General features: G+C 34.3%; 1 protein-coding gene across 5 annotated transcripts in view; it reads left to right on the top strand.

Annotated features, from left to right (window-relative positions):
• Epha6 (EPH receptor A6) overlaps window positions 1-16,019 on the top strand; it is a 933,912-nt gene that overhangs the window by 742,852 nt on the left and 175,041 nt on the right. For all 5 annotated transcript variants that reach the window (XM_074072950.1, XM_074072946.1, XM_074072947.1 and 2 more), the window contains one exon: window positions 2,087-2,212. In XM_074072950.1, coding sequence (XP_073929051.1) covers window positions 2,087-2,212 — 126 coding nt within the window. The remainder of the gene's footprint in view (window positions 1-2,086; window positions 2,213-16,019) is intronic.

Consider the following 16,019-nt stretch of genomic DNA (forward strand, 5'->3'; position numbering starts at 1 on the left):
GTTCCTTGAAAGTTACCTCAGAGCACTTTCTGGCCTACTCCCTGCCACTTTTGCCACCTATCCTATTAAGGGTCTCCAACTCTGCCTGCTAGAGTTTATGGGCTCAATTTATTAAGAGCCCATAAAATCAACAAAACTCATTTACCCACTATATTTGACTTTTCTATCCATGCTTTCTTTAATATAGCATATGATGCATGAGCCTTACCATTAAAACATGCATTATTACTTTGCCCTTTCCTAAAAACATATGGAAGATCTAATGGATGTTGGCTTTCCTTTAGCAACAACTTTATCTATAGAAGCAAGAAATACAGACTGTGGCATAGCAAGTTCCTTTAGTTCTGACCCAAGTTCAGAGATGTCTCCAATTTTAATTTATTTTTGATGGAAATTTTGTATCGTGAAATAAAGTGAAATCTCTTCACAAACCCAGAATTTGCTAAACCTGAGCAAGGGAAGAGCCTCACTCCAGGACACAACATGGGAAGGTGCTTAGCTTTTTAGAGGACCCTAATAAGATTGCTGCTATCAGTGACGCTTGCTTTTAGGGAAGGACTGTGATTTGTATCTTAGATTTGCCATGTCTGTGATGAGTGCTGTCCATTTATTACCAGGCTTGCTCTTTCTGAGCCCGGAGTCTTCGTCTCACCATTTCAAAGAATGAAAATCACACACAAAGGGGTAGCGTGTGAAGAAACAGTGTAGGAGGGTGAATATAAGCAAATACTGTGTACACATGTATGTAAATGGAAAAAATGATACTTGTTGAAACTATTCCAGGAATGGGGGAGGGGAGATAAAGAACAATAATGGAGGGGGGTGAATTCAAATACGATATATTTGATATATTGTAAGAACCTTTGTAAATACCACAACATACCCCCAGCCCGACAATAAAAAAAGAAAAAGAAAATCACGAACAAGGAGAGCAAGAAAAGCAGGAGAGGTTATTGAGATAGAAAAATAGCAAAAGATAGAGTCCCTAGAGCTAGGAAGGGTCCCGAGAGAGGGCTGCTAGTGAAGTGACATAGTCCAAGGTTTTTATCCATTCATCCCTGAGCTTTGCTATCTTTATGCTGATTAGGTACAGAAAGCAGCATTTTGGTTGGCCTGCCTACAATGTTCTAATTGGTCGTGCCCTAGTCTTCCTAGTGTTCTCATTCTCGTCTGTCCTGCTTTTTTTTTTCTACCCTTTAAGGTCATGAGGAAATCATAATGGAAGTTTCCAGGGGCTCATATGGCCTAACTATACTAATTTCAGCTAACTGCCTAGCCTACTTCCTCACATCCACTGATATGGAATGCATATTACATTTTCTTCTGAGTGATTTTAGCGTCTTTCAGATTACTGAAACACAGATGGTACTATTACTCTTTCAAGTGCAGGAATTCTGACTCACATACAGAGAATAATAATCTGTCAAAAAGGAATTGTTCATTATTCATTTTCACTCTACTAGCAGTCTGCCAACTGTAGAATCACCTCCCCTTTTAGGCCTCAGGTTGTCAGTTTGTGGAATGCAGGTCTTTGACTAGATAATTTCTAAAGTGCTTTTCAGCTATAATACTCTTTTATTCTATGATTTGTTATGTAATTGTATGAAAAAATTTCCAAACAGTTTGCTATTTTTTTTGCTTCACAATAGTATTCTTAAAAATGAAAAAGCATGTGGGTCTACCTTTGCAAACTCTCATGTCTTGTTCCTAATAGAAGAGTGTGACATATTAAGAACTGTATGTGTTGACTGTCTTAGCCTTGTTTCAAAAACATGTAAATTACCTCATGTGTACATTAACTCTGCAAATAAATATCCATGACTGGCTTTTATGTTAACCCACAGTATATCTTGGTGTTCTAAATTTACATTTTAGAAATTTTATCTTAGCATTCTGATGCTTCTAAACTCTAATTGTAGCTAAGGGGAGCTATCTTTATGAGAAAAATTGTATCCCAGTTTTTGAATTCATGGCTTCCGTGTATGGTTTGATGTCTTTGTTGATTTTAGGTTTTATTCCAAGTTAATGATCAACAACTTTTCCATATAGAAGACTTTGATTAATGTCAATTTTTATCTCTTAAAAGGATCCTTTCCAGCCGTTGGGATGGAAGCCTTTTGCCCCAGCTTCCTGAGGGCAGGGTTTTTAAATAGCATCCAGGCCCCACATCCAGTGCCAGCGGGAGGATCGCTGCCCCCCAGGATTCCTGCTGGTAGGTATTTCAGGTGAACTCTTCTGACTCCACATAAAGCAGAACTATCACAGGTAATAGGCTCAGAAAACAACATGAACATTTCTAAAACACACTGTGGAGAAGAAATGCAAGGACGTTTTATAATGCAGGAACCACATTTATCATGTCTATTTCTGTGAAAATAACATAAAAGAAGTGGAAAGAGGATTTGGACCCCAAGTATCCAATTAGCATAGTGCTGCCTTTAACGGGAAACTTCTTCGCATAAGAACTAGAGCTTCAGATCCCTAATTTATAACTCAAGAGTAAAACAAGAATGGATTTATGTCACTTTGCCACTTAGAATTGGACAGAAAAGAGAATTAAAAACTAAGTGTTCTTGACCGAAAGAGTAATTCCATATTTGGTTGAGTATATAGAGATTTAATTAAAGTTCCATTTCACTAAAGAAAAATGACTTGAAGAAAACCGAGAAAGCAGCAAATTTGGAAGAAGTTTTTGAGAAAGAATATTAATGTATGATCTTCTCTAAAAATAGCAGTCTGACCAAAACCATGAAACAAAATATAGGATATTGAGCATTTTAAAATGTAATTTCAAAGTTTAGTGAAAAACTTTGTGGGCTATCACATGACTGAAATCACAAATCACAAATTATTTCTTCCTGTCATTTACTAAAATATATAGCTGGCCTTCCTCTATTTTACCTGAAGGATGCAAACCTACTTTATATCTTGTCTCTTAGCAAAATAGAATTTGAACATTGACTCTTGAAATCTTTATCATAATTGTTACATTTTATCATAATCGATAATGTGACGAGTTACAGGATGCTACAATATAGTTAAGAGGACAGGCCATGAACAACACAATTGGGATTATTTGAAGATACTGGAAAATTCAATAAAAGCAAATCACGACATGCACATTTCTTGCTTTTGTTAACATAGTTATGTTGTAGGCTCATGCAGTCTCTGATTAGAAGATTCCAAAATTCTTTTTGTCCTGCATAGAAGCACGCAGCAGAACACATTAATGTAGTGAGAGAGGTAATGGAGTTTATTAAAGGCAAAGGGAAGTCATCACTAAAAGCAATGGTGGTCCCATCTTGGCTAGGCAGGCCAGGTGGGATGCAAGTGCTCCCTGGAAAAAGAAAGCAGAAGAGATCATAAAAGGCAATGGGGCCCCACCTGGCACACAGGTGGAAGCCCAGAGAGTAGGCTCTGCATTTCAAGGTGTTTTAAACTACCCCATAACCTGTGGGTGGGGAAAGACTCAGGAAGTTTGGTGGGTTGGGCTGGGATGATTGACAGTTACCCTGCTCATGCTCTTAAGTGTTTTAATCATATGCATGTGATGTGATTGACATCAATGTTTTTTAATCTGAGAGATAAGGGAAGGTGGAATCAACGCAGGCCTTCTTCTCTTACAATTTACAACTGCAAAGGGTAGCATGGGGCTGAGATAGAGTTCAGCTTGAAAGATGGGGTCTGAAGAGTCCCATAGCATCTTTCCTTATTTTTAGCCTGCCTTTTTTGTACCAACAAAGCCTAAGATTATTTCTGATATTTTTCTTTAGCCTTTTAATTAGTTCCATCTGTTTAAAATATGTAAAATATCAACAAACTGTAAATTTGCTCTGAAATTATTTAGTTTTATCATTGGATAATTTACTGACGTGGTTGGAAACTCGGTGACCAACAATGCTACTGATAAGTGTGGAACCAAAATTAAGTGAATTAAGAGATTAGCAAATTAATTCTAATGAGTGTTGTGCCAGCTTTTTTCTTCCATCTTGGGAGAAAAAAATGATCTCTGCAAAGGAATTTTTTGCTGTTTCTGCTGTTGTTATAGTAAAGGATTGGGGTGAAAAATCTGTATAAGTTGAGATCTCAGAACTAACTACAATGTAAAAGTATAGCTTTCATATATGTAATTAACAGTGATTAGAATTGAGGGGATAAATAAAATGATTTACAGTTTAATGACTTAATTCCCTTAGCATTAGGACAAATCTGGTGAATTTCGATATGTTTAGCAGAAATGACATTTTGAAGTTTAGTAGTGACTTGAATTATTCAACATTACTGGCTAAAAAAAATTAATAAAATAATCCTGTCATTTAGCCATTGAGAATGATAAAAAGAAGCTCTTTCTACAACCCAAATAAGAATGACTTTTTCAGAGAGGGATCTAAAAAAACTCTAGCACTCTAGCACTCTATTCTTCTAGGCTTTAATCCAAACCTGCCTCCAGCTTCGGAGGAAAAACCTTGATCATTTTTCATGACTTACATACAAATCAGGTATAACCAAATTTCTTTCTAAAAAAATTAATAGATCTAAACTTGTTCCTGTTCCCTCAAACTGAAATTAACTCAACTCACTTTTCCTGGTTTATCATACTTTGATAAGTTATCTCTACCTGCACATTTTGTCTGATACTTTTCAGTAAGGACTACTACAAGTTCAAAGGTTATTTTTATCCTCTCCATCAAACTATAGCTTATTTACCAAAAACTTCCTTCATAATTTTGTGTAAAGAGGAATGAGGCAATAATCATAAGTTTTTGTCGTTTCATATTTTTAAAGCCCTGAAGTATTTCTTTTCCCTCTAATAGCTAAGTATTTGCCCTGACAACAGGAAGCACCTTCTCCCATAGTCAATACCAGGACACTTTATATAGCTCTAAGGTTGATGCCCACTGAACAGCAGTGAACTTACTTTCTACCGATTGATTATAGGCCACAATACTGTGAAAGTCTCATACGACAGTTCCAGCTTACTCAAGGAATTTACAAATCTATTCTAGTGATAGTGCTAATTTAGTTCCAAGTTATTTAACTTAATGAAGTTTAAATGAAATGTGTCACTATCTTATATTTTCTTTGCTTTATGTTACACTGTGCTATCCAAGAGCAATATTTCTACAATATTTACTTCTACACTAACTGCAATGTTAAGACAATCATTGAATCATAAGACCAAAAAGCAGTCAAGCCTAAAATCAGTATTTATGTAAAAGTAGTCAATTGTTTATAAATTTCTCATTTTTAGAATGGTCATTTTAACAGTTATTGTTCTTAGGCTCAGAGAAAAACACTAGGAAGTATTATCTGAAAGTTGAAGGACAAGGAAACAGGGAGCACCTAAAATTTATAAATAGATAAATTCTGAAAATTCAATCCTAAAGATCACCTTAATATTTCCTTCATAGTTAATATTGGAAGGTCTTTAGTTATTGAAGGAATGTACTTCTGAAGCACCCAGTCAGTTTTCCAGCCTGTTCTTTAAATATGATGCTTTAAATATAACACCACTTTCAACAGTTTTATCTGAGTTTCTTTTCAGTGTATGATTTGTGTTAGATTCTAAGGAAATGTTAAAGATGGAGTGTGACTCCCTCTCTGCTTATCCCAAATCAAATAATAGGACAAATATGACACATGAGGTTTCCCAAAAACATATATATATTATATTATATTATATTATATTATATTATATGTAATTGCTAAGTACATAATTAATATTGTTTAATATTATTTATTTATCATTTGGAAAGATATCTTAAGTCTTAAGTTGAAACAACCAAACCTTTTCAAATCCTCACGATTATACCCTGACTAGTCATGTTAGGAAATGGATTTACAATCCAGTTTTCTATAAACCAATAATATACCCAACTAAACAAAGGACTTACAGTTCTGGGTCAATATTAAAATGTCCTCACAGTCTATCAACAATGATAGTATTTTCCTTCAATATTTCATGCGAAATCCTGCCTGATATGGAGTCAGGGCAAATGTTGCAAACACCATTATTCATTCAAAAAAGATGTTTGTTTCTTTGTTTGCCTGTTTGTTTTTTCCAGAAAGCATATAGGCTAAATGTTAGAAATAAGCTAGGAATGATAAATAAGTTGGAAGCTGCAGAAAGTCTATGGTCTAGTGAATATAATATTATCAAGTTTTGATCCATACAGAATATTGTAGAAAAGAAGCAACACAAATATTTATGATTAGGTGGCCGAATTTGAAGGAATATACAATATGTTAAGGAAAATTGGCACAAGCTCAATATGCCAAGGGAAATTACCAGTGGAAAGAAAGAAAAAAAACACTTGAAATACAATCATGTAACATTCAGAAAAATCAAATTAAATGATTTCATTTCTTCATATTTTCAGGCAATCAAGGAAAGTCAGTAATTTTTGTTTCAGATCACAGTTTTACAATTCAAAAGAAATCACTTATAACAAAACAATTTCTGTTCGCTACAGTTCTTCTAACAATAATTTTTTTCAAATACTTTTCAGTAGTATAAACAAAAATTTGCCTCATTTTAGAAAAGAATTATTGTAATAAGTATATATAAAAGCTACAATGACTTGTTGTTTAAGTAAGAGATCTTCAGGAAGCCAAAGCCCTTCCCTTCAAATGAAGGGTATATCTGTTATACATTTTGCAATTGGGGATGTCTCCAACTACCGTGGATGAGATATGTGTAATTGTGTTTGTTTGTGCTTGTTTAAATCAAGATCTAATTAGGAAAGGGATTGGAAAAGTTAGATGAACTATGCTAAATAAAGTCCTTAAAAGTCATTCAAAACCTAAGATAGTGAAAAGAAATTCCTTTCTCTGGATTACTAACCCCTAGCTTTTAAAGAAAAAAAAAAAAGCAAGGAAACAGAACTGCAGAATGCATTTGATATAAAGTTCTTGAGCATTTTCAAAATGAGTTTCCTTTCTGTTCCTGCCAGAATGACATGAAAAACCTTAAAAGAGCCTTTAAATAATCACTTCCTAGTTCTTCTTCTTGGGTTCCCTATTTAGAATCTTTAAATAATTTTAGCCTTTGGCCTTACCTAAATCTTCTTTTTTTAACATAACTGCTTCTTTTATCATAGAATAAGTTTGAATCTTAACCATGTAAATCTTGTATGTATAGCTATTTAAATTCTCACTGAGAACATATCTAGTCCTTAGAGATCTTCAAGTTTTATTATTATAGATTGTGCCACTTATTTTGGTCCTATTCAAAGAAACAGTCAACACTTTTAAAACATTTGTCTGAGAATTATGCTCTCACAAAGAAAAAGTGTAAAAGACCTTGTAAGGTTTGCTAATTTAGTTGAGTCTCCGTATGAATCAGCATTTAATCTCGGCATTGACTGAGTTGTTTTGTCTGTGTGTATTTACTTTTATTAGAAACATAATAAGGATCCAAGCTGCCTCTTCCCTTCCAGAGAATAATTCCTGCAGGGCAGCCTATGCACCCTACAAAACACAGTGGAAGCTGCCCTGTGACCCAGTATGGGCTTTTTATGGCTCTGTTCACAGAGGTCTTGCATTTAACAAACTTGAAATCTGAAAAAAATTAAATATATTGCAAGAGTGGCAACCAATATTTGAAAATAAATAGTAACTTACCTGGAGGAAAACAAAACAATCAATGATTTAATTATGACAGGTATATGATTGATTTAACAAATATATTCATTAAAATTAAAATTTCAACATAAATAACCTGTGTAGCAAGGATAAATACATTAAGTATATCTTGACTAGAGGTTTGCCTCATTTTAAATTTTCTGAACATTTTCTCTTGTTAGCAAATGGTACAAAAGACCAAACTACATGTTTTATCATCATAAGACACTCTCGCAGCCAGAAGTAAAGTACAGCACTTGAATCTCTACTGGGAGACACAGTGCTTTCTACTAACACCTTAGGGACCGTGCAATATCCAGGCTGTAATAATTCCCCCAAGACTCCAGAGATTCTGCAGAAATGTATCACACTGCTGCTCACAAATGCTCTTACATACGCCTCTTACAACTGAAATTTCAACTGTGAGGACTTGTCCCTTGAAGCTCCATATGAGAATACTGGGAACTTTACAAATAAATTGATTTATGATGGAACCTTAAAATGATTATCAGAAATTGATGTTTGGATATATGGAAAGCAAAATTTAAAGATTTTTCCAGGCAGTTCCCTAATGACATTCTTGTTGATTTTATACATTATTTTAACATTTGCAAGCCTTTAAAATTATAGGACTTCCATATAAAATGTTTTTGGGACATTATACAAGTGTATAGTCCACAATGCCTTTCCAGAATGTTTCTATGAAAAGACACAGAAATTGATGTTGATCTTTATGTTCTCCAAGTCACTAGTGGAGACTCAATTTTTTTTATTGTTGTATTGAGTGGGGGTACATTGTGGCATTTACATAAGTTCTTACAATATGTCAATTATATTGTAGTTGAATTCATCCCCTCTATCATTCTCCTTTATTCCCCTCCCCCATCCTTATATTAGTTTCAACAGGTATCATTTTTACTCCATACATGTGTCAAAGTGTTATTTTGAGCTGTAACAAGATAGTCACGTATTCAGATTCTGGAGGTCCTTGCTCTGAACCCTGGCTCTGCCAATTTCTCATTCTGTATCTTTGGCAAGTTATTTAAACTCTAAATATATCAGTAACCCTATTTCCTAAATTGAACTAATAGTTATACCCACCATAAAGGTTGATGTGAGGATTATATAAGCTAATGCTTGGAATGTGCAAAGAACAGTGCCTGACACATTAGAGAACTTATTAAAAGTTGGGCTGGTGTTGTGGCTCAAGTGGTAGAGTGTCTGCCCAGCAAGTGCATGTCAATAATCCAACTACTCTGGAGTCTGAGGCAGGAGGCCATCCCAGGCAAAGTTAGCAAGACGCTATCTCAAAAACAAAATAGGTGGGGGCATGGTTTAAGTGGTAAGTACTATTGCCTAGCCTTTGGGATACCCTGGATTTGAACCCACCACCACCCCACCATATCACCAAAAAAAAAAAGAAAGAAAGAAAGAATAATTGGGCTGGTGGAGTGGCTCCAGTGCTAAAGCACCTGCTTAGCAATTGTAAACCCCTGAGTTCAAACTCTGGTACTGCCAAAAAAGGAATAAAATTAATTATTGCATTTATTGCATTTATTACATATGTACTCATTTAGATGTAGTATTTATTTTAAATTATCTACATAAAACAAGAACTAAAATAGCATACAAGTATCTATTTGACATACATTTTAATGTTTTTGAACTTAGACATTATATAATATATTGATATGAGAAATTATGTTGTTTCATTCATTTGCTACCTAGTAACAACTAAAGTATTGATTAATCCATTATCAACTATTCCTTTCATAATAGTTGGAAAGCAAAAACCACAAATAATTTCAAGAAGAGTTACTTTTAATTGATTATTATCTTTATTCTATTATTCTACATTACTAACCAGAGCATGGTTAGTGTCTTATTTGAAAAGAAAGCATAATAGGCATCAATAGCAGTAACCTTCGGTGTTTACAAGACACTTAGTTAAGGAAAAGTCTCTTTGCCCATATGGTAATTTCAAGTAGAAGGAAGGGCACTGAGGCATACCACTGAAGTTAACTGATGCAGATGGGATGTTATTGCTCCTTGAGCCTAAAGGAAAATTATGTTTCAGCCTCACACCTTTCATTAAATGTAAAAACAAATACAGATTAGGAAGCTACTGTTTCTATAAATTTAGATTATTCTACCTAATTTCTCATCATTATTTTGCCACTAGATAAAATATTTTATTCTTTAGCATTTCTCCAAGGGCATTTGGACTACTTCTAAATTTCTTTTTAAAAAGCAAAGAAAGGGGTGTGGGAAGGGAATCCAATCAACTTAGTGATGATTTAGAAACAGGGTTATAACTTACTCTAAGGATAATATAATCAATGCCAAATTAACCATAATATATGCTACTAAATTTGTCAATAGAATATGAAATACATAACTCAGTTAGTTAAAGGGAGTAAAAGTCTTTTCTTTAAAAACTAACACATGATTGCATGTTATTTGAAGTAGGAAAATAACCATTTGAATTCTTTTATTGTGCCCTAGGAAAAATCATTTTGTACATTAAAGGAAATTTACACCTGTTGATTTCAGTTGTATAGGATATTTATTTATTTATTTATTTATTTTATTTACAATACTGGGGGATTGATCTCAGGACTTTGCTAGACAAGCACTCTACAGCTTGAGCCATGTCTTCAGTCCTTTTGCTTTTAGCATGTTCTTCAGATGGGGTTTCTCATCAATTTTGCTCAGACTGACCTCAAACCATGGTCCTCCTATTTCTACCTCCCATGTAGCTGAGATTAAAGGCATGTGACATCACTCTTGCCTTGTTTCATTTTTTTGAGACAGGTTTTCACTGTGTAGCCCAGGTTGGCCTCAAACTCTATATGCAGCCCAGGCTGTGCTCAAATGTGTGATCCTCCTGCATCAGCCTCCCAAGTGCTAGGATTACAGGCATGAACCCCCATTCTGGGTCTCAATTGTATAGGATTTAAATGGACTTTTGAAGCCATCAGGAGAGCTCTGGAATATACTGCCTTCAGTCATTGTTGCTATGGTACATTTTTAACACTGGGAAGCACTTCTTATCCTAGGATCCAGCACATTTAGACAGTAAGGTAAGATGTAATGCTCAACACAGATCCATCCATTCATTATGGAGCCATTTTTTTGGTATTCCATATTTAGTATTAACTACTATTCTCTGTGTTTTAAACACATTATTTCTTTTACAACTACCTGATGGAGATGTTATTGTACATAATATACCAATATGCAAATGAAGAATTTACAATATACAAATAAGGAAATTGAGACAGAGATAGGTCACTTGTCCAAATCGGAAAAAGTCTTAAGTATTCAGCTATCTCAAACTAATCCCATACCCTGCATTGTGCTGGATATGCAAAGTAGAAGGTAACCAACCATCTTAAATTGTCTGAGACACAAGAACTTTAGGGTTATAGAAGGTAACTTACTATATCATATACAAATATAACTTGTAGTCATTTTAACTTTTACTTTGCTACACTCAGAATGGTGACTGTCAAGAAAACAAACAGCAACAAATGCTGGCAAAGATGTTGCTGGGAGTGTAAATTAGTGCAGCCACTATAGAAATTAGTATGGAGGCTCCTCAAAAAGTTAAAAATAAAGATCCATTACCAGAAGAAAAAGCAGCTTATGAGGCTATGGAAACAAGCAGAAAAGAATGTGGAGAAGAAAATCAACAAGTTCACAGATGTCCTCAAGACTGGACTCCTGGTGTGAGCCAAATAAAGACCTTATGCCTCAAAAAAAAATTAAAACTAGAACTTCCATATGATCTTACTATACAGTAATGGAAGTCAACATACAATAGAGATACCTGCACACACATGTTTATAGCAGTACTATTCACAATAGCCAAACTATGGAATCAATCTAAATGTTCATCAACCAATGAATGCATGAAGAAAATGTGCTAGATATACACAATGGAGTATTATTCAGTCATAAATAAGAATGAAATTATGTCAATTGCAAGAAAATGGATGAAACTGGAGATTATGTTAAGCAAAATAAGCCAGACTCAGAAAGGCAAATATTGAATGTTCTCTTTCATATGCAAAATTAAGACCTAAAAAAAGGAAAATTGTAAGTGTAAAACTGGGAGTGCTGAGGAGGGACCACTGGAAGGGGGAGGATGAAAGGAGATGGCAAAGTGGAGATGAATATGCTTGAAGTACTTTATATGCATGCATGAAAATAGAATATTAAAACCCATTATAGTTGTTTTGAAAAGAGAGGGCAAAAAAGAGTAATAGAAAAGGTGAATTTGATCAAAGTACATTATATGTGTGTATGAAAATAGCACAATGAAAGCCCTTGTACAATTAATATATGCCAAAAAATTATATATCACTTTAACTTACACTTTGCCACAGGAAATAAAATAATTTTCATGTCAATACCAAACTGCAACAAAACATAGAAATTATCCATTTTAAAAGCATATTTTGCTACAGAGTAGACAAATATAATTACAGAAAGCAGATAATTGTGCACAAAAGGGAAAAAAGGAAATGTACATGATTTTTGAGTGATAATTATTGTCAGATGTTATAATAATTGCATACGTCCTCATCTAATCTTTTTAACTGGGTATGGTGGCACATACATATAATCTCAGCTAAAGGAAGAAGCATAAATAGGATGACAGAGCTCCAGGTAGACCCAAATGAAAGAGAAACCCTAGCTCCAAAATAACCAGAACAAAAAAGGCTAGGGGCTTGGTTGAATTGGTAGTGTTCCTGCATAGAAAACACAAATCCCTGAGTGCAAAAGCCTAGTACTACAAAAAAAAAAAAAAGATAGTTAACAAAGCAGAAACATGAATTTTGTTTTTTAATCAAAATCTTAATTGTTTTAGTTAAGTAATGTCAGATTCAAAACCTATTAACTTACCATTCTATTATTTTAGTAAGTTCTAGGTTTAGAATTATTCTTAGAGGTCACCTCAGCATATATGATCCTTTTGACATTCAACTTGAAAGAAAATAAAATCAAGTACATTGTGCCCAGCTCTGTGCTAGACTACAGAGAGCAATGAAGCACAAATCCTGGTTTCACAGCCAATTTAGAGTGGAAGGCAAACACCTACATCACCAACATCAACATTATACCATAACTACTTTTTAAAATGGAGGAGAAGGTAAATAACAAAGACTTCCTAAAAGGGAAAGTGATTTATGGGAGAATTTACAATGGAGATGGTACTTAAGCCACTTCTTTTAAAATATATAATTTTACCAAGCAGAAGTAGTGAGAAAGCAGTCTTTCAAAGGAGAGAAGAAGCTACAAATTAAGTCCTACTCAGGAAATTGTAGGTCACCTAGATTGGGCAGATAGGAAGTGTGGGAAGAGGAGGAAGTAAAAGAAGACACAGGAAATGAAGGGGGGAGAAATTGTGACAGCATTTGAAATTTAATCTTGTGATACAAAACACAGTGAATAACATGAGCTATAAGTGGAGGAATGAGACATTAGCTCTAGTAGTAATTGACTTTTCTTATTTCTATTGCTCTTCCTCTGGATACTCCATGAGAGCAAGGATCCTGTATTGCTTAAAGATGTATCTCTAAAATCCTAAAGAACACATAATAAAGAGTGGGCATTTAAAAGATCATTTGATAGCCAAAAAACACATGAAAAAATCCTCACCATCTCTAGCCATAAAGGAAATGCAAATCCAAGCCACACTAAGATTCCACCTCACCCCTGTTAGAGTAGCCATCATTAGAAACACCACCAACAACAGGTGTTGGAGAGGATGTGGGAACAAAGGAACCCTTTTACACTGTTGGTAGGAATGTTAACTAGTACAACCACTCTGGAAAAAAATTTGGAGGTTTCTTAAAAATCTAAACATAGATCTGCCATGTGATCCAGCAATACCACTCCTGGGGATATACCCAAAGGAATGCAACACAGGTTACTTTAGAGGCACTTGCACACCCATGTTTATCGCAGCACTATTCACAATAGCCAAGTTATGGAAACAACCAAGATGCCCCATTACTGATGAATGGATTAAGAAAATGTGGTATTTATACACAATGGAACTTTACTCAGCCATAAAGAAGAATGAAATCTTAGCATTCTCAAGTAAATGGATGGAACTGGAGAACATCATCCTGAGTGAGGTTAGCCAGGCCCAGAAGACCAAAAATCGTATGTTCTCCCTCATATGTGGACTTTAGATCAAGGACAAACACAACGAGGGGATTGGACTTTGATCACATGATAAGGCGAGAGCACACAAGGGCGATATGAGGATAGGTAAGAAACCCAAAAAACAAGGTAGCAATTGATGTCCTCAATGCAAAGGAACTAATGCAGAATCTTTAAAGTGACAGAGGCCAATAGGAGGAGGGGATCAGGAACTAGAGAAAAGGTCAGTTCGAGAAGAATCAACTTAGAATGTAACACATATGTGCATGAAAGCAATGCGAGGAATCTCCTTGTATAGCTATTCTTATCTCAACTAGCAAAAACCCTTGGTCCTCTTATTAACATTTATACTCTCTCTTCAACAAAATTAGAGATAAGGGCAAAACAGTTTCTGCTTGGAAGCGAGGGGATGGTGGGGGGAGAGGAAGGAGGCAGGGAGGGAAAAGGAGGGAGCATGGTGAAAAGGGGAGAAATGACCCAAACATTGTATGCACATATGAATAAAAGAAATTAAAAATAAATAAATAAAAATAAAAGATCATTTGATATATCATTGAATGTTCAAAAATGATGGGTAAGCAAAGGTTATCTTGTAGCAGGTGACAAAAAGAAGCAAGGAAACTAGTAAAAGATAATTGTAATGAGTCAAGCAAAACAAAACTTAGAGAATGTGAGCAGTGTCATGAATTTTGTATAGGACAGAATTTAACAACTTATAAACTAACAGGAGTTTGATAAAGTGAGAAGTCCAATATTACAATAGGTTCAAACCTGGGTAACCAGATGGATGGTGATGTTAACAAACATAGGAGGAAAAGAAACTTCAGGAAAAAAAATGGATGGAACTGGAGATCTTATGTAAAGTGAAATAAGCCAGGCAAAGAAAAATAAGTACAGCTCTCACTCTATGTGGAATATAAAAAAAGTGGATCTCATAGAAGTTCAGAGGAGAATGGTGGGTACCAGAGTCAGGGAAAATGTGTGTTGGAAAGGGCTGATCAGTGGGTATTCAGTTATAGTTAGGAACAAGAAATTCTGGTATATTACTGCACAGTAGGATGATAATGATAATCTACTGTATATTTCAATAAACTAGAAAAATTATTTTGAATATTTTTACCACAAAGAAATTATAAATGTTTGAGGAAGAAGATATTTTTATCCTTACTTAAACATTGCATGATTATGCATGTATTGAAATATTACATTGTACCCCAAAAATCTGTGGAATTTTTATGTTTTTGTTTTTGATTTTTTTGGTGGGGCTGGGGTTTGAAATTGGCCTCACATTTGCAAAGCAGTCACTCTACTGCTTGAACCACACCTTCAGTCCACAATTTTTATATTTTTAATCATCAAATTAAAATAAATACACTTTAAATATGAATATTATTAATTCTTTTTTTTTAATTTTTGATTCAAACTCACTGAGAATGATATTTATTTGGGGAATCATCTGATAATCACCAGGCAACATTTTAAAAGGAAAACAACTTTCCAACTGTAGTACTTATCATATGAATTAAATAATGATTTAATATATCACAACTGTTCAAACTTGTGTCATATACATTAGAGGGATAAAAAAATTATTTCATTTATTATAAAATCAATTTGAGATTACATTTGTAATTTTCTATCTCTAGACCAGAAGCAGGGGAAGTAGAAAGAGATTAAATAACTTGTTTAAGAAAAACGGGTAAATTAAGTGTCTGAGGAGAAAAAAAACAGTCAACTCTGTCAATCCAAGTTATCACTACAAATTCTATTACCTGATAGACAAAAACAGACATGATTGAATGTTAAATGGACTAAAATGAATCAAATTGATTTAATAGAATTTTGAAGTTTCTGAGATTTGTTTTGATTCTCATCTTACTGACTGCACATTAGAAATTGCTAAACTGATCCAGAGTACCATTGCCAGCACAAACTCATTATTCATGTAAAAATATTAAACCTTCATAAACCTCTTCTTTTACCATCTTCTCCGAGGAAAAAAACATTTTCACTGGCAAAATGTTTTTTCAAGACTTCTATGGGACATTTAAAAAGTTATTCTTTTGTTTTCATTAACATATTCGAAAGAAGCGTTCTGTATCACCATCACATGTCTTCTCTGCACCACCTTTATCAAAATCACAATAAGCGTTGGGAAGTATTTTACAGATGCACATATGCATACAAATAATATATAACATATTACCATGTGTATATGT

This window comes from Castor canadensis, chromosome 5, assembly GCF_047511655.1.
Source record: "Castor canadensis chromosome 5, mCasCan1.hap1v2, whole genome shotgun sequence".
Classification (NCBI taxonomy): domain Eukaryota; kingdom Metazoa; phylum Chordata; class Mammalia; order Rodentia; family Castoridae; genus Castor; species Castor canadensis.